We start from the raw sequence: 25,190 nt of genomic DNA, 5'->3' as shown, positions 1-25,190 counted from the left end.
TGGGGCTGCTTTGGAAAGCAGAACTTTAAAAAGCATAGCAAGTGGTGGCATGAAAAGGCCTTGACAACCAGCCCTATTCTCTTGCTGCTTTTGCTACTGCTATGTAAATAAGCCTGGGCTGGGCTGACCTGATGAGAAACATGTGGCCTAATCATCCCATTACTCTGGCCAGTGGCCTGCCAACTGCCAGACATGGAAGGAGGTCTTAAATCAACTAGTCCTCAATTCATCAATCAGCTGACTGTGGACCTGTGAGCCAAGCAGGCAGTAGCTAAGTCAGGCTGAACAAAGCAAGTCTAGCCAACTTAGCATGAGTTTGCTAGACTGCTGCTTAAATAGCAGAGATTTGTGGAACCACATTATATAGCAAAAACTAACTAAATGGCACTACACTTTATCCTTATTCACTAATTACCTTCTTGTTTAAAGCTCTCACCCACACAGAGGCACTTCCAGGAAATCTATATAGAGGTGACCACAAATAAACTAGCCACAGATACTGGCAAGCAGCCAAACCGTACTGCAGTGTGATTAATACTGGAAAAAAGTATATAATTAAAAACAAATGGTGATAAATGAGAAAGCCTAAGAATGGTGTGATCAGAATTACATGTTCAGCAATAAACATGGCAAGTTGAAAGAACATTTTTATCAAAGGAAATGGATGAAAAGGTTCAACAACATTAAAAAATACAACGTTTTGGAGAAATAAGTAAAATGCATCAGAAAGGTAGAGTGCAAAGTAGGACAACAAACTACAGGTCAAAGGACCTACTCCCTAGACCACCGGTATGCAAGTCCCATGAATAGGAAATCACTCACGTGACAGTTCATCAACCACAGTTACTTGCTGTGCTCTGGGTCTGAGTCGGTTGTGCTGTGTAAGTGGAGCTATTGTAGTACAAGTCTCTTCTTGTCTGTTTATCTGATGATCTCGTCCACTGTATCATCTTCATTGTGTTAATCTCATTTAATTATACTTATTGTCATTCCATTTGGAGGACATACCCTTTAACTGGCATGAATACTCCCAATTATACGACAAGCACAGCTATTTGCAAAGCAATTTAACTTTTAATTGTTGAGTCCACGATTTTGCAAAGTTGGTTTCATAGCACTCTGTGCAGTCATTAATTTCAAATGGTTTGAAAGCAACTCCTCTCAGAATCGTGAGAAATAACAGAATTCCTTGAGGGAATTGCTTATGATCATACAAACATAAAATGCTGAAGAACACCTCTTGATGTATTGGAGAATTATGTGGATAAACATTTTAAGTGGGTCTTTACCTTAACCCTTTGCTCTACTGGAATTTGTCCATTGGTCTGGCATTATTATAAGACGGTAAAGGTCAAAATAATAGCAATAATAACAATAATAATAATAAATTACTTGTAAGACTTGTAAAAGGTGAAAAGCCGCCCAAAGTCAAGGCTACACATGTGAAGTAAGTGTTCCATGTGGAATAATATGCATTACACACAGTAACAACTTCAACCTCACCAAATCCTGAATGATCCTTACATGTTAAAGAGCTAAAGATTCAAGTAGTTTCTTTTCCACAAGACAATTCAGAAGGATTTAAAAAGTTTCAGAGTTCAATTTATTAAATCTTGCCTAATAAATACACAATTGCATTTGCTCTTTAAAAAGAATATAAAGTATAAAACTTGAAAAAAAACATAACAATACATTTTTTTTCAAAGCATGGTTTTGAAACACAGTTTTAAATGTCACAGAGGTCAAACAAAATGCAAAGAGTGAAAAGCAAACTCCAACAAGGAAATGACCAAGTCACAGTTGTCCTCAATATAAGGAAACTGTGACAAAAGATTAGCTTGATTTCTACTGCCATCATCAGGCCTCGGATGGGACGCACGAGCTTTCCTGAGAACTTTAACTGAATTAATTTGCTATATAATGCTACCGTAAATTAATCCCAAACCACAGCTTGAACATTCACAAGCTGTGGAAACACTGTCTCTTGGGGAGATTTAATGACCTCAAATGCCATATCTTTCTCAGAAAACAAATGTAGCAAAAATACATAGAACCTAAGTTTACCATCTTAAGGTATATGATTTGTGGCAATCACCCCACCCCGAATACTGCACCACCATCATCACTGTTATGTTCTAAAGACTTCTAGTAGCCCAAAAGGAAACGCTATAGCGTTTCTCCCCTAAAAAGACATCCCCTTTCCCTTGGTAACCACTAATCTAATTCCTTTCTCTGGACTCACCTATTCTAAATAGCTCATATAAATGGAATCACATGTGGCTTTTTGAGTCTAGCGCTGTACATTTTTTCTCAATACCACATCCTCCTGCACTTAAAAAACACTGATGAGGGTAATTCATGAAAAAAAAAAAAAAAAACCAACAAGGTTACAGTAGAAGGTACACAGCATGTCGGGTGAGTACAGTTATCTTTCTGAATGTAAATCCATTCAGATGAACAATACAGCCTTAACGTTTAAACACAAAACTCAGATCTTTACACGTCATGTTCACTGAGATGTTCACATCAGGGCTACTGGGCTATGTGAGAAAGCAGCATGGTCCTCTACGGAGGAAAAAGCTAGTCAGTTTCAGTGATCAGGAAAAGACATTCAACTAACAATTACTGAGGAACTTTACCGTGGAGCACATGGTGGTATTATTTTCATTTCTATAGTGGCTAAACCTGAATGCTGCTATATTTAAAATGTTTCAAAACTACAATCTGTTTACTGTTAAATCCAAAGAGAGAGGCTGAATACATTATTTAAATAAAATGGTTGATGAAAACCACTAAATTACAGCAGAGCAGGCTCTTTAAAGCTACATATAATTAATCTAGGAATTTTGATTATCTCATTAGAAAATTTAAGCCACAGAATAAATACATATCAATAACAATTACTTACAAAAAAAATAAAAAAAAAATCGTACTCTGGGATAGCAAAAAGCAGGTTTGTTCACTTGTCTAAGAGCTAGTGTAGGCTTCTATGGTGTAGAGGCCAGAAGCCAACCTCGTTTAGCTATCCTCTTCTGGAACACTGTTCACCTCTATTGGAGCAGCATCTCTTGCTGGCCAGGATTTCACCAACTGGGCTAAACTGGCTGGCAGTGAGAGGTCCACTTGCCTCTACCTCCCCAGCTCTGGGATTACAAATGTGTGCCACCACACATCTGGAACCCACCCTCATGTTCCTGAGCTTGTATGGCAAGGGCTTTACCAACTGAGCTATTATTCCAGCCCCAACTCCTTTGTTCTTTTATCAAGGATATAGCGACATCCTTGCTAACTTTCTTTTATCACTAGCTCATAACTATCACTTAATAGCACATAAAAAACTGTCTCATTAGTTTTTCTGAAACATATTAAAGATTTACCAGTTTACTTATCTTTTCTGAGAATAAATTTAAATAATTTACACAAAAAAGACAAAAATGACTGTCTTTAATGGCTAAGGATAATTTGACTTATAAATTTGATATAAAGAATTCAACTGAGACGTAATTTTATTACTTTCAATACACAAACTATTATACCACTAGAACTAGTTATATGGAAGAGTCATTACCTAACATAATCAGGCAAACAAGCTAATAAAATGATTTTGAAGATGCTAAAAACTATGAATTAATGAAAAAGGAAATAGTTTATTTCCATTGTCCGTTTGCTCTGAAATGTTTTCCCCTCATTGTAAAGAATGGAAACTTCAATCTAGCATGTCAAAAGGCTGAAAAATTAAAGCAGTGATTCTCAACCTGTAGTTGTGACCCTTTTGTGGGTCTTATATCAAATATCATTACAATTCATAACAGTAGCAAAATTACAATTATGAAATAGCAATTAAATAATTTTATGGTTGGGGGTAACCACCACATGAGAAACTGTATTAAAGGGTTACAGCACTAGGAAGGTCGAGAACCACTGTCGTAAAAGATCTCTATCAGGGACTTTTACTGTGTTCCTACAGAATGTGTTAAGGAATCACGCCTGTAACCCAAATTTACTGCTCTGTAATTATATTTAGACCAAGTTGCTCTGTATTTAATACAATGGAACATCAATACTAGAAAATTTTGAAGTGTTCTAAGGTAACAAACTTCAAGATCCTATTAATAAAACTCAAGATGATTTTGAAGATTAGATGTCAGATACACTTAAATATATATAGTGAAATTTTTCAGCTGCAGATGCAACAAAATTTCATAGACCTTTAGTAAAATGTCTCAGTATTGAAACGGAGTTCCAAAGCTATGAACATACCACACTTCATTAGTTCACTTCCTCTTGGTATTACCTAACAATAAGAACCAATACTCAGAGGATGGCACTTGCTAACGTAACTTTGTATTTAAATGTCCCTTCTCTTTCTGCGTCTGGGAAGTCTTACAGTGACCCGTACCAGGACACATTTCTTTTAGACTGGGTGCCTCAATAGTCTCAATTGTCAATATTCTAATTAGAAATTGAAAACTGCTTTCAATTTATTATCTTTCAAACAATCTCCTGAAGAGCATTAAGTAGTTATATAAAAGGTATCTTCAAAATTAGCCAGCCTTCTTTCTCCTAATTTAGAAAAGATTTCGCTATACCTAAGCTTTACTGAAATATTAGGCAGAATGGAACGAGCTAGTCAGTACATTTGTTTTTAAAGGCACAACCAAAACTCCACTCCATAATTATTAAGAATGTAAGATGATCTACAGCAACATTTAGATAACCACACAAGCAAAGTATCAAAAAAATTATTTCCGTGCATAAGGTTTGTCCAGAGATTTGGCCTAAGTGCTTTCATTCAACTGTACTTCTTAATAACCAACTCTGCAGGTCCCAATCACAAATGCTTCCAATGTGATGTGCCACTCATGACTCAAACTTTAAAATGTTTGAAGATCCTTTCCTCACAATATTTAAAAGATAAACTCCATGTCTTTTAGTTGCGAATGGAATACACAAAACTGTTTTACAAAATCTAAGTAAAATCTCTACAAGTTAAACCTCTTAGTTACACAAACTCCCATACCTTTAATGTGTCTGAGTCTTTCTGAAAACATGATTTCCAGTACTAAGGTTTTCATATTAAATGTGAATGGACAGATAAGAACAGCAACAACATTGATATATGCAAATAATTCAAAGACCAAAAAAAACAAAAACAAAAACAAAACAAAACAAAAAACAACACCCCAGATCCTCTAGCCTGATAACCCAGACAGCTCTACTTAGTATTTCCTACTGATCGGGTGATGGATCCTCACTGAGCATCTTCACAGGACTGAATCCAGTACTTCTCCTCTTCTGCACTTTTCTTATTTGAAAAACCCTGGGTATTCATAGGTTTCCAATTACTAAAGAGAATTAGACTCCAGGCTAAAGGATACTGATGATGATAATTTAAAGAAATAAATATTAGTAAGATATTATGAAAATTTTAAATATTGCTGTTAAGAAAACCCAAGTCAGAGTACCCAATGAATTTTGTCACACAGTTAGAAAATTAAGACAACATATATAACTATTAATCTTAATAAATTATGGCTCTTTAGGATTTCAAATATGTACATACCCACATACTCACCTGAATAACACACAGGCAACAAGCCCCAACTTTCAAGATTGCTCATGAGGCTTCAAGTATACAAAGGACTACTCAACTAAGGAGTACTGAGAGGGAGAAAGTTTTCTCAAGGAAAAAGAGCCCCTGTTGGTTATCCAATACCAAGTGGGCAGGCCTGAGAGCATCCATGTAAGTAACAGTCATGGACTGGGCAGGCTCTAGTTATAGATTTGCAAAGGAGCGTGCGCACACTCACCCACCCACATGCATGCACGGACGCAAACGTGAGAAGAGGGCATGAATCAGATATAGCAAGTGAGGTACATGGAAGGAGCTAGAGGAAGGAAAGGGAAAGAGAGAAAAAGATGTAATTTTAATTTTTAAAAAATTAAATTGCCTCTTCCCCTGTATCAGAATCGCCTGGAGACCTTAACATAGGTTGTAACTTCTCACCCCAAGAGACCCGTGAGGTCTCACACAAACAGAATAGAACTGACAAAGTCTTACTGTGTATCTCTGCTGAAGGAGGCTGAGAAAAAAAGTCATCTTAGATATTGCCCTCCATTCTAATGCCTGTCCTTTATCCTGCTAACTATTAAAGTCAGAAACCAACATGTTGCTCAAACGACAACCTAGTAGGCCAATATAAAAGCCATGCAGAAACTCCAGCTTTTCCCTATCAGCAGAGGATGAGGCCACTCTGAAGATGCTGAAGTTGAGAAGACTGAGTTTTACAAATTTTAAAAACATAATGTTCACCAGTAAAACCTGAGCCTGCAATGATCTTCATCAGTCAGCAACTCTTAGAACAACATGTGGGATGTCAGTACTACAGAAGCAGCAGATCTGTGTTTGGAATTTGTCAAAGAAGTATTAAAATTTAAAAGGTTTTCTTTGTAAGCTCATTAGGAATTGAATAAATGCAGAAGGAAAATATTTTCACAGAACATTTTTATAGCAAAATGTGTGTAAAAGAAGTACATGGCAGAGCACAGCCACACCTAATTCAGGGTTTCCTCAGCAGCTCAAGGATCACAGCAGAAGCCAGAGAGAGGACAGGCTGGTATTTAGCAATTTGCTCTTGAGAAGAAAGCATATGATAGTCAGAAAAAAAGAAAATAGGCAATGAAAAGATTATGATTGTAAAACATGTAAGTGCTGCAGATAACCAACCATACCCACACTTGGGTAGGAGTTACATTTTGAGAATTATGAATTGCCTAGTTATCAGAATATTTTGATGCTAACTGAAAAACTTCAAATGAACTATGATGATTTTGAAAGAGTGTTGGAAATCCAGGATGCAGTTCATGTTAATAGAATATAAGTTACTTACAAAGAAAAACAAGAATATGAAAAAAATCAGTGAAATGCAAAAGGAGCTACAGGAAACTAAAGTGAAGTTGTAGAACATGGACAGGGAAGCAGAGACTGGAATTCTCAATCTGAGATTGGTCGAAAAAGCAAGCTCAACAAAGAAATGCTCTTTTTTTTTTTTTTTTAAAGTGGAAAAAAAAAAAAACCCTGAGGAACTTACTTTAAAAATAAAGAACAATATAAAATAACAACTTGTAATTTGTCTTAGAAAACAACAAAAATGGAAAACCTAAGTAAAATAAAGTATGAATAAAGTAAGAAACAGGCAATAGGGTCAAGAAAATTTAGAGAATAAATCGTATTCCTTCAGTAATCACACAGAACTCAGAATTCAAGGAATATAAACTCTGAAATGGGTTAGGTACTAATGAAGTAGAACTGGAAAAACATAGGGGATGTTATCTGGAAAGACTAGGAATTAAAAACTCATCGAACAAAATGAGGAAGACTAAGGATAGCATGAAGGAGGTCCATACTCAATGTCTTACAGCAAATGAAGCCCAGCACATCTTATTGAAAACTCTGAGCAGAAGACACGCCTGAGTACCTTTGTATTATAATTTCTGCAGGTCCTTAAACATCTCCTTCTACAAGAAAATGTGGTGACTACAACTTGAGGCTGACAATCTTTGAGAATGTTCAGAGGAGTAGCTCAAGAGTCTTTCCAGACTATAAGACTCATCCTTCCATCATAAATCAGCTGGAACTTCCCAATTTCAATCAGAACTCTAAGAAACAATTATTCTGGAAGAGTCAAATGAAACAGAAACCAAAAAAGGTGAACATGTCTACCTGGAAAGATTAGAAAGTACAAACACATAGTAGCAAAAGTCCAGTAAGGGCAAACATGTGGCCAGTGAGCAGTCCTGTGACGGAATAAATAGATGATGAGTACCAGAGACACGACAGGCCACGCTCCCAAGTGTTCTGCTGTTCCAAACCTTTGAATACAGTTTAGAAATCCAAGTGTTCTTTCAAAGCAAACCCTTGCTAATGTCAATGTCCATGCCATGGTAGGTTGCTGAGCCTAGACAGCTACCTGCTCAGAGTTAATTACAGTATGGGTTTTCAGTTAGGTTTCAAGTGTCTGATATTATTTTGGTGAAATACTAAGTTGTTCAGTTAACTAATTTAAACACATAATAAAGTGATGACAAAGAAAACAAACTTTATACATTTTTAAGTTCCTGGAGCTACCATTTTTTAAGAAACAACCTTTTCTTTAATTAATAAATATAATTGGCCTGATAATATTTTATCTTTCTAGCCAGGGGGTAGTGGCGCACGCCTTTAATCCCAGCACTTGGGAGGCAGAGGCAGGCAGATTTCTGAGTTCGAGGCCAGCCTGGTCTACAAAGTGAGTTCCACGACAGCCAGGGCTACACAGAGAAACCCTGTCTCGAAAAACCAAAAAAAAAAAAAAAAAGTAGCTTTCTTTGAAGGCCACATCTTGACTTTATTTAGGAAAAATTATTGGCTATGATTACATGAGAACTTTGAAGAGCTTTACAGTAGCTTCTAAGTGGCTTTTATTTTGGCCGCAGTTCACAGTACTTTAGAGTACTCATGCAACACCCCAGGTTTGCCATCCAAACACCTGATCGAATACTGATGTTCAAAAAACAAAAAAACCAGAGGAATACTTTTTATGACGCTAATAAACTTGTAAACACCCAACATGTTCAACTTCTGTTTTAACTTAAATTTGACATTTTCTTAAATAAGAATTACTTTACTTACCACATGGTTGATTTCAATTTTTGTAAACTATAGCCATTGTATTTTTTAAGATTTTATGTATTAGGATTAAAACTGTTTCATTAAGTAAATACATTCAACTTTTTAGTTCCTATGTCTCCCTAAGTTGCTTTCACATGAAAGATTGATGGCTAAAATGGCAGTGATAATCAGCAGCATTTAAATACTAACTACCATGAAGAACGAGTTATGTTTTCCGATCCAGAAATTCATGTAAAATTCCACACTTGTTCCCGTGTCTAATTGTCTCAGTAAGCATCCACACTTCTGGGTATCTAAAACTGACTGCATGAATAACAGGCTAAAGAAAGCAGCTAGACTATGCTTGCCTCGCCTGGAGATACATGTCTAGTACCTAACTATGGGTTTTTTGACCCAAAATTTATTGAAAAAATATTTATTTGAACAGAATAAAAAGTAGAAATAGTTTTCATTGTACATAAGCTATTATTAAAATATTCATCTCATTCAAGAAAGGTAAAAAAAAAATGTTAACTGTCTGTGGAAATAGACTTAAACTTACAAACCATGAACTTTAAAAAGTACAAACATAAAACAAAAGGTTAACTGCTTGTGTTGCCTAACTATAGAAACAATCTTCAGAAAAGTTATATTCTGTCATATTTGATTCTTATTTCTTCTACCTTTTGGCAGAAATAAAGATGGAGGTGGTGGTGGTGTTATTTAAATGCAATTCAGTCTCACAGTTGAAAAAGAAATTTAAGCACTGAAATGACAAATCCTTGTAAGTTAAATGACAGGTGAGGCAAAACAAGTGATTAATCTTTACTGCTACATTTTGTCAAAACAAATCACAAGCAATTGAGAATTCATCAGTAATGCCCAGGGAAGACCCTCTTTCCCACCCTGACTACTATATATGGGACAATGAACCAGCTTCCCACTCTGACTACCATATATGGGACATATGAATCTACCCACAGAGTACTCTCAAAACAATGGAGAAAGAAAATATACACTTGAGGTTTCACATTAATAACCATTTCTGCTTACCAATGCCAAAATTTATCTGGACAAATCACTTAATGTCCCTGTCTTCACAACTTACTTCTAAATGCTGACAATGTACGTTCATTTCTTTAATAAGCACATTATGTGAACATGGAAACCTATAGGTTTTTTTGACTATTTCATTACCGCACTTGATGTTTACAAAAAAGACACAATTCTTACTTTCTGAGAAATATGTGAAGCAAAACTGTGGAAATGTTTCACAAATATTATCAACCAAGACAGATTTCTGCTTAACGTTATTTTACAAACACTTTGAATTTTCACATTTTTAAAGGTCTTAAAATAATGTCTTATCCCAGCACTTGGGAGGCAGAGGCAGGGTTTCTGAGTTTGAGGCCAGCCTTGTCTACAAAGTGAGTTCCAGGACAGCCAGAGCTACATAGAGAAACCCTGTCTCGGGACAAAAAAAAAAAAAAAGTCTTATAAGTATCAAAAGCAGAACATTTTTAAGGCCCCTCAAAAAGTCAAACCCCTTGTATTCTGAATATTTGAAGTTTATTCGAACAATATTCCAAACGCAAACTTTTAGTGAGGTATATTTTCTTTTCAAACATTGGATACCTAGAAAATATGAAATATCATGAAAATTTTCAAGTTAAATTCACAGGCTTTCTTTGTTTTCACTTTAATCTGTCATATAATACATTGTGCCATGACTCTTCAGATACGGTATTTAACAACAACAAAAAAAAAGAACTGCATATGACCTTTTGTTGCATAAGAGTTTTAAGAACAGAAGATAAACTATCTTTGTGTGTTGTTTTAAAGACATGAAGTCACTCTTGTGCCTTATGTGAATACTGTATTACACTTGTGATCAATAATTATGAAAGTACCAGGAAAACTTGATTATAATCTTATGGCAGTGTTTCAACATCAAATGTATTATGTGAAAAATCTATGCAACAAGAATTTCGAATCAAAGTTTTGCTTTTTGATAACATGGGCTTCAATCCATAGAAAATATAAAGAATTTTTTTGGTCAAGATCTTTTTAGTTTGAGGAGCAAAAATTTCAGAATTTAAATGTGCACACCATTAATACTAACATTATGCAGAAAAGATCACCCTGTCTAGCATGTCCCAACAATTTCACACATTTCAAATATTAAGGCAACATTTTTCTAACTAATAGTACATTATAAAAATATATGTCACTGCAAAACACTATATACATAGTGACAATCAATTTGGCTAGTTGTAGTCTTTAATGCATTCATAAATCATCACATGATACAAAGAACTGACACCAGGTGCTTGCAGGTGTGTGCAAGTGAAGAAGTTACAGCCTTAAAGCACAGGCTTTAAAACTGAGCGCAGGGAACGTCCTTCTTTTGTAAGCTCTCGAGTCACACACATACACGGCAATGGGATGGCTTCCTCCCGTTTCTCTATCACGTTGTAACTGCAGCTCTTCAAGTGGTCAGCCATGCTCAGGATGTCAGCAAATTTCCAGTCATTAACAGAACAAAATGCAGTACTGAATCGCCATACCTAGAAGAAAATCCTACTTCAGATTTAAATAATCTAATATACAGAAACTCAGAATGCCCTTTTTACTCTGCTCTGCCTGCATACTTCTTTTCTTTTGCTAGAGAAATACAAAACATAGTTTTAAATAGCTAAAAATTAAAAAGGGGTAAATCCATTGTTTTTCATGCTTGTCAAACATTTATAAAATGATTATTAATTCAACCAATAAATAAATAAAATTCAACATTAAAAATAACATCAAACCTGATATACTGGATATTTTTTCAAATATCACTTTATAAATTCATAGCCACATCCTAAAATACTATATATTGTACACTATTTTTTGCTATTCAGTTCCCTGTCCATAACTATCTATCAGCTAGAGATGGTGATGACCCCAGTATCCTTCTCTTTTCTTCCCCAGGTTTTTCTTCCATCCCTTTTACTCCACGAAGTAGACCAATAATCTTTAGACCAGTGGTTCTCAACTTGTGGATCATGAATCACCTTTTCACAGGGGTCACCTAAAACTATCGGAAAACACAGATATTTACTTTCCAGTTCATTACTAGCAAAATTACAGTTATGAATTAGCAACAAAAATACTGTTCTGGTTGGGGGGTCAGCATAACATGAGGATCTATGCTCAAGGGTCCCATCTTTTATAAAAAGGTTGAGAATCACTGTTGTAGACTACTAGGTAGTAAAGTAGCTGGCTTCTCTCGTTGCTGTTTACCAGGAGTAACAGTGGCCAGCAACAATAAAAACTTCAATTGGTTAAAATTACATTCAGAGAGTTTTTGTAAAGACAGCCATGGTGGCTCACACATGTCACCCTCAAACTTAGGAAGCTGAGGAAGGAGGTCATCAGTCTGGGCTACAATAGTGAGACCAGGTCTCAAAACTACTAAAATCCTATTTTAAGCAGTAGTACTGTAAAATCTTTTCTATACCTAACACTTCCTGGACATAAGAGGATAAACATGAATGCAGAGTAAAGGAAAACTACCTAAAAAGCACATTTGAAGCAGAAGCAGCTGATGCATTCTAGTGTATACAAATGTCTAATGAAAGAACACTGTAAAAACTCCTTTGGGATCCATGGGATCTAGGTTCTTTGGTTCTAGGACCTTCACAAATACCAAAAATATGTGATATTCAAGTCGATTATATAAAATGGGGTATCCATTTCCTCCAAAAACTTTACATCATGTCTAGTGACTTATAATACCTAATACAATGTAAGTGTTGTGCAGTTACAATACATTGTTTAGGGAATAATGGAATAAGGAAAGTCTGTGTACTGTGCCTGTTTAGTACATTTCCCCCTAAGTATTTTTTATCTGCAGTTGGTTTAATGTACATGACAGGAAAGCTACAAGGGCAGAAGGCCAGCTCCACATGCTAACCAGTGGCTGCTCTGGACAGGGGAGCACGAGGGTGAGGACGTGCTCACGACACTTTCTCATGAAAGCACGGTAATAAGGGCTTCCAAAGTAACCAGATGCTTTAAAATTCCGTGAGAACAGAATCATTTTTCAGCTGACAATAACAACCCTCCTTGTTGTCAAACTTGGTAGCACAGGTCTATAATCCCAGCCCCCTAGGGGACGAGGCAGGAAGATTACAAATTGAAGTCCTGTCTAGATTACTGAGCCTTGTTAATCTAGTGCAACTCTCAATTAGAGTACAAAGGAAAAAGAGAGTTGGGAATCAGCTAAGGAAGAGTATTTGCATAGCACAAGGAAACCCCCAGGCTCAACCTCCAGTATACCAATAAATAAGCATTTGATACGTTACTGTTTCCTTTGTAAAATGGAGGCAGTAATAGGTTAATGAAAGTAATGTAAAAATGCCTACCCAGCACACCACAGATATTTTAGTGTGGATATGAGGGAAGCAAAAGCTTTAAGGAAGAAATAAAACATCAAAACTGTAAGTTAATGGAACTAGAGTATGAAGTCACAGGAGGAAACTGAAGAGGTAAGGATAAGATTATGAGACATTTTAAATGTTCATTAAGGGGTTGGTCTCTAACTCTGAGGCAATGGATAAATATTAAGACTTAAGCACTGCATCAACTTAATAAATATACTTAAAAATATGTACTTGTACCTTTTCTACAGAGCTTATACACTGGAGAAGAACCTAACTGAAGTAGAAACTGAAAGGAACCTGTGGTAGTCATCCAGAAAGAACCAGAGGTGAGATGGTGAGGCAAGCCTGAGGGAGGGGTATGAGAGGACCAACCAACTAGAATGTGGGAATAAAGAGGGCAGAAAAGAGTCAACCCTAACTCCCGAATCTCTGGTTTAGGCAGCTTAATAAACAAAGCTGCTACTTCCTGACAGTAAAGTGGCTAGAGGGGAAGAGTAAGCTGGACACGCTGAGTCTAAGGAAGCTGTGGGATAATCAAGCAGAGATGCTTAGTGGATGCTTCTATATTGTGGTTTAGGCTCAACATGGAAAACAGGAGCATACTGATATGGAATCTGTATAAATTATACCAATTTAATCTTCAAGGTCTCTGTAGACATTACCAGAAAATAATTCATTCCATATATAAATACTAATGACTAAGGACAAAAGCAACTACACTATCTTATTCGAAAAGACAGAGACACATCTAATCATCTAGAAAATTAAAGTACTCACATATACCTAGCTGAAGAAATTGTCACCAGAACTTATTCTTGGGGGAAAAAATTAGTCAAAGTCTCAAGAAAACAGAAAAAGAGACACAGATTTTTTTTTTCTTAGACTGGAACACTAAGACAAAACCTAGGATCAAGAATAAAGTTCCATGATTCTGAGTGCTGTGCAGCTAAATACTGTTTATGCAAGTTGTTATATGTAGATTTGTGTGATGGGTCTTTAGTCACTGATACCTGTGATGTCTTGGATAGTGCATCAAATAGAAGAAACTAGGCAAAAGCAGAATGGAGTTAAAATTTAAGTCTGCTTAAATTTCCATATCAATTTTCTAAATAATATGCATGCTTCTTTTGCCATAAATGGTAACAAAGTCTCTAAGCTATGCCTCATCTTGCACATGAGCCTCACCCACACATTAAGACCACCACCCACAGGGTTTGTTGGCTATTTACTTACTAGGGTGACTGTAATAATAGTTACATTTTTTTTGTCATCCTGAAAAAGACCATTAAAAATAGAGACAATTGAAGGGAAGGCCCAAGAAAATCCTTTTCTCCATTCCTCCACTGTCTTATGCTGAAATGTTTCAGTGAAAATTAGGACAGGCAGTAACAGGGTCACAAAGTTGTTAGATTACAATCTTACAACAGAATTCGGATTCAAGAAATCTATGAAATGCCAGCGATTGTGGCCATAAAATTCTAATGACTTTAGTCTTTTATTATCACCTTTAAAGGATATCATGATGACTTAGTATATGGTAAGATACAGTCACTGTGAAAACTTTTTTTTTTTTTTTTTTGGAGACAGGGTTTCTGTGTAGCCCTGGCTGTCCTGGAACTCACTTTGTAGACCAGGCTGGCCTCGAACTCAGAAATCCGCCTGCCTCTGCCTCCCGAGTGCTGGGATTAAAGGTGTGCGCCACCACGCCCGGCTTTGTGAAAACTTATTAGATATATTGTATATAACATGAGTAAGTGACTACTTGATGCTAAGAGGTTTAAAGTCAAAATTAAACTGACCTTCTCTTTTATCTGCCATGACGAATTTCCTTCCGGATACTTCTTCTTCCCCCACTGCAATATTACCATTCCACGAGACTGAAGTAAACTGCCACAAACGTCCCTCATTAGCCGGGATACACACGCAAGCTGGCATAAACTGAAGCCATCAAGGAAGCCTGCAATATGTTGGAGTACCTCAAAAGGGAGACTACTTAGATGGTCATTACGCAATCCCAACACACAGTTTCTAGAAGGTTCTTCTAATACTGTAGATACACATGGCTGAACTCCAAATGACCTTAAATGGCGATCATGTATGATCTTTGCGCCTTGTGTTGATGGGCAAAATCTACGCTGAGAATAGGTACAACCATAATAAGCTAAAGGACACCTCTGTTCCATCCATCCATTGAGTCCAGCATGAATGTCACCATGCACATTCTTAAAATGGGAAGAAAATTCTTTTCTTCTAAATAGCTGTCCGCATACAAAGGTAAACATTGAACGCTGCTTAGGCTGGTACCTAGCAACACATTCCAAAACTAAGTCCAGCCCAAGTGTCTGAAAAGGGCTTGGATTTGAAAGCTGGGGATTGGCATGATCACAAGCTGAAGCCGAAGCTATTTCTCCAACCATTGTATTTGTAGCTAATATTGCAGATGGAAGTGAAAAAGTCTGTGTCCCAAAGTCAACGTGATAAACATCAGCCATGCGGCTATCAGATATACCTCTCCCACCTGGAGAATCTCCCAGACAAAATAGTAATGCTGCTGTAATCAGATCTATCCCTTGGAGGCCCATGGGATCTTCTGCAACTTCTAAATCTGATGTATCGATTGCTTTGTCTTCCTTTGGTATATACCATGAATTAGAAAGAAACTTAAATGAAGGTGCATGACTGAAAGGTGAACCATTAACATCCTTCAAGTCTCCCAAGTCTACTTTTTTCCAACAGGAGTCCTTATCATCATCTTCATCTGGCATGAGGATTTGCTGAAATGTACTATCTGGCAAAGCACTGAAAGGACTTATTTCCTTAAGTTGTTCTGCTACTAAAAGTGAACTGGAAGGTTCTGAAGTACCATCTGCTTCCACACATTCTCCATTTGTTATGTTACTTTCTGTGGAATCACCATGAAAATTTTGATCCTGGCCTTTGACCTGAATACACATCTTTTCCAAAGGAAAGCCGTTGCAAAGAGCAGAAGTACCATTAGAACTTGGATTTAAGTCACATAATAAATCACTTGAGCCATTTTGTTCAGCCTGAGCATTCTGACTTGTGCCACTATAATCAACTCCACCTACTGCCCCTATCTCACCCTCATCAAGGTGGTCCTGGTCTTTCAAGTTGTCCTGGAAGCTTTCTTTGTTATTCTCCTCATCCATTTCATTCGCAGTAGCATGGAGACTTGTATTTAACATGCCAATGTCTCTTGTGGCAGAATTTAGGATATCTAAAGCAGCAGCCAAACTTCTGGTTGTTTCTACAGTAGCTTGATAAAGTGCACCATATGATTCTTCATCAACGGATACCAACCCGTTAGTACGTGGTATTTCCTGAACACTTGATTTCACTGAGATTTGTTCTCTAGGTTCAGATATTTTATCAGTTGCTTTTGACATCATGGTGGCTACTTTAAGAGATTCCAAAAGCATTCTCTGATCTTGAAGAGCCAAAGCCATGTCTAATTGTGCAACTTCATCAACATCTCTGCTTAGACTTTCATATGATTTCCGGTCTGAATAACTAACGGGCCATCGATTCCATTCCATAGTACAGCACACCACACTTGCAGGACACATTTCTAGATGTTCAGCAACTTTATTTCGTGCCAGGGTAAATGGACATCCAAAGTTTCTATTTAAGCAAGCTACTCGTTCAAAGGGACACAAGAGTCGATGCTCATCAGCTTTACAAGAATGGAAAACTGCTCCACAAACCAATGGACAGCCAATCAAGTCACAGGAAACCCCAGGCTCTGGTCTGGTCATACACCTTCTACTGACACAATTCATACAGTGTGAGTGCTGCTGTACCTCTTCCTCCATAATGGCCAGTCCAGCTCTAGTTTTTGAAATAGAAAAAGGTAAAGACATTAGACAGACAGACAGATAGATAGATAAATAAATAAATATAAATCAAAACTGCATAATAAATCAAACCACTGATATACTTGATTATTATTGAAATGAAATATATAAAGTATATAAAAACACTTAAGTGGTTAATTTGACATGATTAATACCTCTTACAGGAACTTAAGCACTTAGAATACTCAAACTATAGTAAGTACTGTATACAAAATAAATTCTAACAACAGTGCTATTTTCAGCTCCTGATTTTCAGAGACTACTAGACTTAAGCCTTTCAATTTCAATGAGCCTGACTTTGGTGTGCCTAACTGCAGGCCCCTCATCATGTTGTGGAGAATAGTCTGTATTTCATTATGACATTTAGCCAAAATTTCATTAGTTTCTTTCCTCCCTGCAAACAAATGAATTCATGTTTATCTACTTTATCTACTGACCTCTTCATATGGTCATAATCACTTCTACAAATTATCAAAGGCTTAACTAAAATATACAGCAAATGTATCAGGAAAATACTGGATAATTTCGTATTATGGAATCAATACATGGAAAATGGTACCACAGAGATGATTATTCACATTGGAAAAGGCTAGGCCAGGTAAATTAGTAAAAGAGTGAGACATTCGTTTCTAAAGAAACAGCATATGAATTGACAAGACATTCAGAATTCCTAATATTAATGGATTGTGATGATATGCTATAAAGTTCTGAGAAATGAGGCCAAATGGGACTTGGGCAATTATGAGTGGTATGTGCTTGTCAATGGAGGTCAGTCATTTAGGAAGTTTAGGAAGTGTCACTGCTATTTTAAGGGTAGAGAAGCAGTATCTATTAAATAATAAGAGGGATTACAGACACATTCTCATCTTAAAACTGATTCATTTTAACATTTCATCAAGTTTATACCAAAAATAAGAGAAAGTAAAAGCAAAATATGCCAATTTAATTATAACTGTGCTTCTTCACTGCATTTTTTCCCCTAAATCTTTAATTGCTTTCTTTGTTTCTATTAGCGGTGAGAAGTTAAATAATTCCAGTCTTTTGCAGGTATCACCTAAGTTTTATTCTTTCCTCCTCCAGCTCATCACTGTTGCTGTATCATTAGAATTACTAACTCCTGTTGGACTATTAACCCGTTCCTTACTTCCGGGTTATCATACTTAAGCAATTTCCTTTTTATGTCTCTTCATACATGGTCTCTCTCTTTAAATAGTTCTTTTCTTCAGGATTTCATGTCATTTTTTTGTTCACACTATGCATTCTTTCTGGGTGTGTCAGGTTTTTCCAACTTTCATTTACCATCTATAGGGTGAAAACTCATCTATACATCCTGCCTAAAAATCTTCCAAACTCCAGACCTCTAGAGCTATTTCCTGATGCAGACTGCTCTTGTATTTCAAAATAAATAGCCTCTTCCATTATAGACTGAAGAGACAATTCAACTGAGCATTTTCCAAACTTAATTATACTGTAGTATACAATATTCAAACAAAACAAAACAAAACAAAACACTGAAGCCTATCTCTGGCATGTATTTAGATAAATTCTAGCTTGGTTTCAGGTAGGTAATCATTTCACAAATTGTTCCAACTTTCTCTCTGGTTGAGGACTCCTATTCCTCAAACAGGAATAACTAAAGCTAAGCTGGTATTAACAGAGCTCTCCTTTATTAGTACAACAGTCTTGAGTTGATAATGTAATGTTTGTTCAATGATGCCATGGAAAACGGTAACACATTCAACAACAAATTATGTTTAATTGTGCTTATAAGTAAATCACAATGAGGGCTGGAGAGATGGCTCAGTGGTTAAGAGCACAGCACTGACTGCTCTTCTGAAGGTCCTGAGTTTGAATCCTAGCAACCACATGGTGGCTCACAACCATTCTGATTGAGATCTGATGCGCCTGAAGACAGCTACAGTGTACTTAGATATAATAATGTAAATAAATCTTTAAAATAAATAAATAACAATGAATTGAATGAATACTTTTAATATTATTTTCTCACAAAATCCACAGGCAAGTGTTTACTCTAAATTTAAACTGGTTGTACTAAAAGAACCACAAGAGGAAAAGATACACTGTTTATGGCAAATATTTATAATTGAAGTAATGAAAATGCTTAATAAGAATTAAGACGAAGCCGGGCGTGGTGGCGCACGCCTTTAATCCCAGCACTCGGGAGGCAGAGGCAGGCGGATTTCTGAGTTCGAGGCCAGCCTGGTCTACAAAGTGAGTTCCAGGACAGCCAGGGCCATACAGAGAAACCCTATCTCAAAAAACCAAAAAAAAAAAAAAAAAAAAAAAAAAGAATTAAGACGAGCCTTACTGAGGCGGGGTTAGAGTGTGAAAACAGCTGGAGCTTTCTTATTTTGCAATAAGGCTGAGTTTATCTCACATGCTAGAGGTTAAATTTGACTGTTACTAAGAGAGAAATCTAAAAACACAAGCAGTGTTTTGGAACTTGGTGTGGTGGGGACACTTTATGATATTATCCACACCGTCACCCAATCACACCAGGCAGAGCACACCTTGATATTCCTTAATTGAAAAGTGTTTAAAGTAACCACTGCAGTTTTGACTCACATGCAAAGGTAAATGCAAAGGTAAATGCAAAAGGCTCTTGAGTTTCAAAATAAGTAGCCTCTTCCACATTACTCCCCCTCAATAAAAATGTTATAAAGATGTAGCCATAGCAACATTACATAGTATTTTATTGCTTTTTGAAGTAGACCTAGAAAAAGGATTAATATCAAATACACACCTCTTTTATCCTTAACAAATACTAAGTCAATTTCTTACAACTCAGAGAAAAATTGTGTTCAATAGTATTAAGTGGCTGCCCAAAGTCATCTATCTAGGTAAGTGACAGAGGTGGGGACTTAAAACATATATCTTATCACTGTGGACTAGCAGACATGTTTACTTATAAAAATTTAAGAGCATGAGGCAGCTCTTCAACAACTGGTGATTCAATTCTAAGATGTTCTTTGACAAATGAAAATTACACAATTTTGCTTGTAGTTTATTCTAACACCTAATCACCTTGTGATTAGAGCTAGTTAGAGCTAAAATCTTTTAGCTCTTTATAATTATTAAGCCACATTACACTGTTTTGACCATATGTTTTAAATATGAACATATGAATTTAACTATTCTTGGCATGTCTAGGTCAAGCCCATTTTATAGTTAAATATACAAAGAAATAAGAAAGTTCAGGCCGGGCGGTGGTGGCGCACACCTTTAATCCCAGCACTTGGGAGGCAGAGGCAGGCAGATTTCTGGGTTCGAGACCAGCCTAGTCTACAAAGTAAGTTCCAGGACAGCCAGGGCTATACAGAGAAACCCTGTCTCGGAAAAAAAAAAAAAAGAAAGAAAGAAAGTTCAGTAATAGCCAATAGCCTTTCTGGAGAAAGAGACTAGCTTTCAAACTTTAAAGCGCTTCCAAATCCACCCTGTTTTGAATCATGGTCACTATTATAAAATTTAAAATGCCTTCACAAGGTATTTTAAGTTGTTCATGAAGCCTGTGTTACAGGTTTTTAAAGTTCAATCCTTAATTTATCCTTAAATAGTGGCCCACCAGACCTGGTAGAAAACATTTCGTTAAAATTATGGCTTCAACTTTGAGATGAGCTTCATTAAACTCAATGGCATTTTTTAAACCTACCCAAATCAATTTCTAGTAGGCTACACTTAAAAGAATTACTAAAAAAGTTTCATTAGACAAAAAATTATTTGTATATGATGGAACTTTTTTTACAATAATTTCAGTTTTCTCTAACAGAAGTTGGTTGCCAACTCCTACTCCGTGGCTGACTAGCAACCCTTAGACGCGCCATTTCCCACACAAGGAAACAAGAGCTTCTTACTCAAGGCACAAAGACAATGGCTTCTACTGTTTCACAAACTTCACAAAAATCTATAAGGAGATTATGTAATCATAAACTAGCACAATTCTAAAATATGCTAAGAAAAAGTTGTTTAATACAACTGAGGGTGTTTCTAATGTCTATCTGTCTCTGAGACACACACACACAGACACACATCTTTCCCTCATCATACGCCATGTGTGTCAACCTTAGTTTCAGCTTGTAACCTTCCCCTAGAACCTAAGACAAGGCATGGATCTCTTACAAAACAGATGCTCTTCTGTGCTGTACTTTCTATGGCAGTGTTAGGGACAACTGAAAATAAATCTTTTCTTTCTTTCTTTCTTTTTTTTAAGTAACCAGCTCTACAGGAAAACTATAATCTCTAAGAACACCCAAAGTATGCCTGCCCCATACTCTTATGTTCCCCTAGTTCACACCTGTGCTTCATTTCATATGCACTGTGTAAATACATGAATAAAAGAAGAAATAAAAGAAAATAAATTCCCAGACATCCTTCATTTCGTGGAAAATACAACATGACATGATTTAAAAAACAAACTGTACATATCTAGCATTAGAAAATTAATTTAAAACAAAATACATCAGTTAGCCGTACAGAGTCAATGGTGCTCAAACATGAAGCATCACCTAACGTGTCCCAGGCATCTTACATGAAGATAAAACCTAACGCTTCATAAAAGCCAATCATGAAAAAATAAATCAAACAGTAACTTCAATTTTGACCTTCAAATAAAAAACAAAAACAAAAACAAAAAACAACCTTAGAGAACGGAATATAGAGAAAAGCTCTAGGTTTAAAAAGAAAGGTATTGGTTGTCGCCTGTACATGTACAGGGGCCTGAGCAGGGCATGAAGAAAAATAACTTCAAAGTCTGAAGTGGCATCAGCGTAGCCTTTGCTTTAGCATTACATGTATGTGTTATTAGGGGAAACAATTCTACTAAACATGTTCTAATATAAGGCTGGTGTGGAAGCAGTCTTGTCCAATTAATTCATTATGATAAGGAAGTTTATTACCAAAAATCAACAGTTTTATCAGTTAAATGCCTCTAAGAAAAATCTTATCTTTTGTATAGTCAGAGGTACTAGTAAGTAATAAACAGAAATACTTGCTGACCCACTAATCAAATCGGTGCATTTTGTTTTGAGGTTAACAAATCTATACCTCAGTTATTTTATCTGCTTTTAAGGATGGTGATGGTGGTGGAGGCCAGATAGGGAGCTCAGCAGTAGAGCACTTGGCCTACCAGATGCAAGGGTTTGGATTCTGCACTGAGTACAGTAAAAACAAAGCACAACAAACAGAAAACGGTCCCAGCTGTGCTGGTGGTGGTGATGACTCCACATGAGGAAAATTAAGATTCCCACCAAGTCCCCAACTCATGGCACACACACACACAATCCGCTGATTTTCTACCTTCATTATACTGCTGAGGCAATACATAAAAGACCTGGACCAAAAACAAGTACAGGGAGGAAAAGGTTTGCTTCTGCTAACACTCCCAGGTCACGCACAGTTCATCCAGAGCAGTCAGTAGGAACTCGAGCAGAAGCCATGAGGGAATGCTGCTTTTTTGCTTGCTCACTGTCCGATGCTCAGCTAGCTTTCCTAAATAGTCCAGGGCCATCTACCTAGGGATGGTACTGCCCACAGAGGGCTAGGTCCTCCTACATCAATTAAAGACAGTCCAGCACCGACAGCCTCACAGGCCAGAATGACCTAGGCAATTCCTTAATTGAGGCTTCTCTCAGACTCAAGGTTTGGTCAACTTGACAACTGAGGCTAACCAGGCACATGGCTAAACAAGTTATATTCTAATTATTTCATTAAACTTTGCTTCTGGTTTTATATAAAAATGAGCTAGCTAGATGGAAATTTATTTTCATGTTCTTATCCCTCCAGATGTAATATAATCAAAACAAACAGCTGTCATTTCTAAACCTGGTCATGGTTAAAAATTTTTAAATAAAAGTTTTAACTACTCACAATTTTCTCCCCTAAATACACAAATGAAAAAAATCATGGACTTGGATCAGAAGTTAAATGATACTCAGATGAGAACCTATTTAAATGAATACATAGATGAAACCAGATCTAGTCAAGTGGCAGGAAGGACTCAGTCTAAGATGGCAAGAGGAGGCTTCCAGGAAGCCTCAGCTTTTGACTTTGAGGCAATTATTGGACTTAGAAAGCAATACTGAATTTCTGAAAGTTGATTACAGTTATTTCTGTGTTCAACAGTAAATATAGTTATTCACAAATGGAGTCACTCTGCTTTACACAATACTCAGATTTATATACAACTACTTTTAAATGGTACTTAAATTTATAAAGTTTATTGTTATATGAGGAACCACTCTACCCAGTGCTAACATTAACCATTCTGTTAAAAAACAAAACAAAAACAAGAAGAAACAAACAAAAACAAAAAAACCAACCTATTTTGTTTTTTAGAAAACCCCACATTTTGAGGGAGGCGTATTCAGACTAACATTTTCCTATTCATATAGGAACTACTTACTTCAAGCTGACCCTCTCCTATCCCATCGTAACTAATATGAAATGTAATATCTACTCAGCCTTTTTAACTTACAATTCTATCACTGAATACATAAATGCAAAAATATTCTCCAGGAAAATGCCCAGCAAGAGTAATTCCTTTTATTAAATAAACAGCAGTTTTAAAATCTTATTTCGAAGATTATCCAACCGTTACATTTTAGAAACATGCTATATCAAACAGTAAACACATTAACTAAAGCCTGTTTGTCTGCCCTTAAAGCACCTCTCAAACCATATGGGAAGTGTTAGCAATTATTTTATGCAATATTACTTTTAAAAGTATATTTTTAGTATTTTATATTTTAAGACAAAAACAAAAACAAAAAACCCTTTAAACCTAAATCTAAACATTCAGAACCATTAGAGTTCCAGTTTCTTGTAACATTCATAAAACACCTACTATTTCTAGAATCACACACACACACAAAAGCTTATGTCCCTATGTTAAGTATCGGGTATAAACTGGTGATCTAAGAAGTTAGCAAAACATGTTGTCCCCAACTAAACTACTACAGCAAGAAACAGTGACTAAGCATAAAGAAGAGTGATTCAACGAATCTGTATGCTTTAGAAAACTCAAACAGGGATACTTCATGGTATCCTTTGTCTCTTTGTCACTCAACACGGGATTGTTTGGGGAAACTAACATAAAGCGTGCAGAACGTGTTAATGTAACTTACTATGCCTGAAATTTAGCAGGGAATTAAAAAAAAAAAAAAAAAAAAAAAAACCTCAGAAACTTTTTGAGACTTCGTTTTAAAAAACGTTAACCCTCTTTGATACCAGAATGCCCGTAAATAACTTCATCTTGGATCACAGTCAACAAAGCAATCATGGAAGAAAAGGTCAATTCCTTCCCAAGCATCTTTTTTATCCGGGATTTACCACGGGACTCAAAGAAGGGAGAGGGGAGCAGGAGAAACGCGGCAAACACAGGCCTCCGTCGAGGTTAAAATGTAATCCCCGAGTGACTTTGAATCCGCCGTGCGTTCCCTGTCCCGCTTCCAATCTGGGACTCCACGAGCTGGACCCAGGAACTTGGGGGTTGGGGGGGTGATCCCTAAGTCTCCCTTTAACCAGGGCCACCGCTAAGCCTCCGCGCCTCTCACTTCCATGAATGGAAAAGTTACCAACTTCGCTTATCCCGCGGAGACACTTGGAGATGCCTCGCCGTCCTTTAACCCGTTTGCGCCCAAACTCCTCAAGTTCCTACGAGCCAGAGGGTGCGAGCCACGCATTCCGGGGTCCCCCGGGGCTCCTCTGCGCTCAGTGGGGGCGGAGGTGAGGGTCTCACCCGGTTCGGCGTCCCCGGGGCTCGGGGCGCCATTTGCCGGGAGCCTCAAGGGCAGGCCACACGAGCGGCCCGGCGCGACCCGGACGGGGCCAGCCGGACGGAAGCCTCCGAACTGCGCCGACTCCACCGGCCCCGCCGCCCCCGGGGCCCGCGCCGTCCGGGCCGCTGCCCGCCCGCCGGCCCGCGTCCCCGCGCCAGCCTCCCGCGGCCTCGCCACACTCACCAGCCCGCGCGGGCCGAAGCGCCGCTCAAACCCTGGCTTCTCTGGCCTTAGCGCCCAGCGGCTCCGCAGCGTCCCCGCACCGGACCGGACCACGCACGGAGCCCGTCCCGTCCCAATCCTCTGCGCCTCCGCCCTGCCCGGACCGCCGCCTTTTCTCCTCGGCCTCCAACCGCCACCGCCCTCCTCGCGCGCCCCGCCCCGCCCCGCCGCGCCCCGCCCCCCGGCCCGGCAGCGGGTGCGCGGGCACGCGCACGCACAGCGG

The 25,190-nt window shown here is 37.6% G+C and overlaps 1 protein-coding gene across 3 annotated transcripts; it reads right to left on the bottom strand.

The window, feature by feature from the left end:
* Positions 1–210: 210 nt before the first annotated feature.
* On the bottom strand, positions 211–25,105 carry Fbxo30 (F-box protein 30). 3 transcript variants are annotated; one of them, XM_021175260.3, is made up of 3 exons: positions 24,929–25,105; positions 14,877–16,926; positions 211–11,217 (listed from the first exon to the last, which is right to left on the bottom strand). In XM_021175260.3, the coding sequence occupies exons 2-3, from the start codon at positions 16,908–16,910 to the stop codon at positions 11,014–11,016; spliced, it is 2,238 nt and encodes a 745-aa protein (XP_021030919.1). In that variant the 5' UTR covers positions 16,911–16,926; positions 24,929–25,105; the 3' UTR covers positions 211–11,013. The 3 variants fall into 3 exon arrangements, with proteins under 3 accessions (XP_021030919.1, XP_021030921.1, XP_021030920.1); XM_021175262.2 differs by lacking the exon at positions 24,929–25,105 and adding an exon at positions 24,706–24,829; XM_021175261.3 differs by lacking the exon at positions 24,929–25,105 and adding an exon at positions 24,546–24,690.
* Positions 25,106–25,190: the final 85 nt, after the last annotated feature.

Source organism: Mus caroli, unplaced genomic scaffold, assembly GCF_978045245.1.
Source record: "Mus caroli unplaced genomic scaffold, Mus_caroli_1 scaffold_9, whole genome shotgun sequence".
Lineage (NCBI taxonomy): Eukaryota > Metazoa > Chordata > Mammalia > Rodentia > Muridae > Mus > Mus caroli.
Note: the sequence above shows the minus strand (reverse complement) of the source record. Positions and strands in the feature narration are given on the sequence as shown.

Coding starts and splice junctions, on each gene's coding strand:
- Fbxo30 (XM_021175260.3), bottom strand. CDS start 16,910: ATGGAGGAAGAGGTACAGCAGCACTCACACTGTATGAATTGTGTCAGT. Junction 11,218..14,876: donor CATGGCAGATAAAAGAGAAG/GTCAGTTTAATT, acceptor ATTTTCTTCTAG/GTATGGCGATTCAGTACTGC.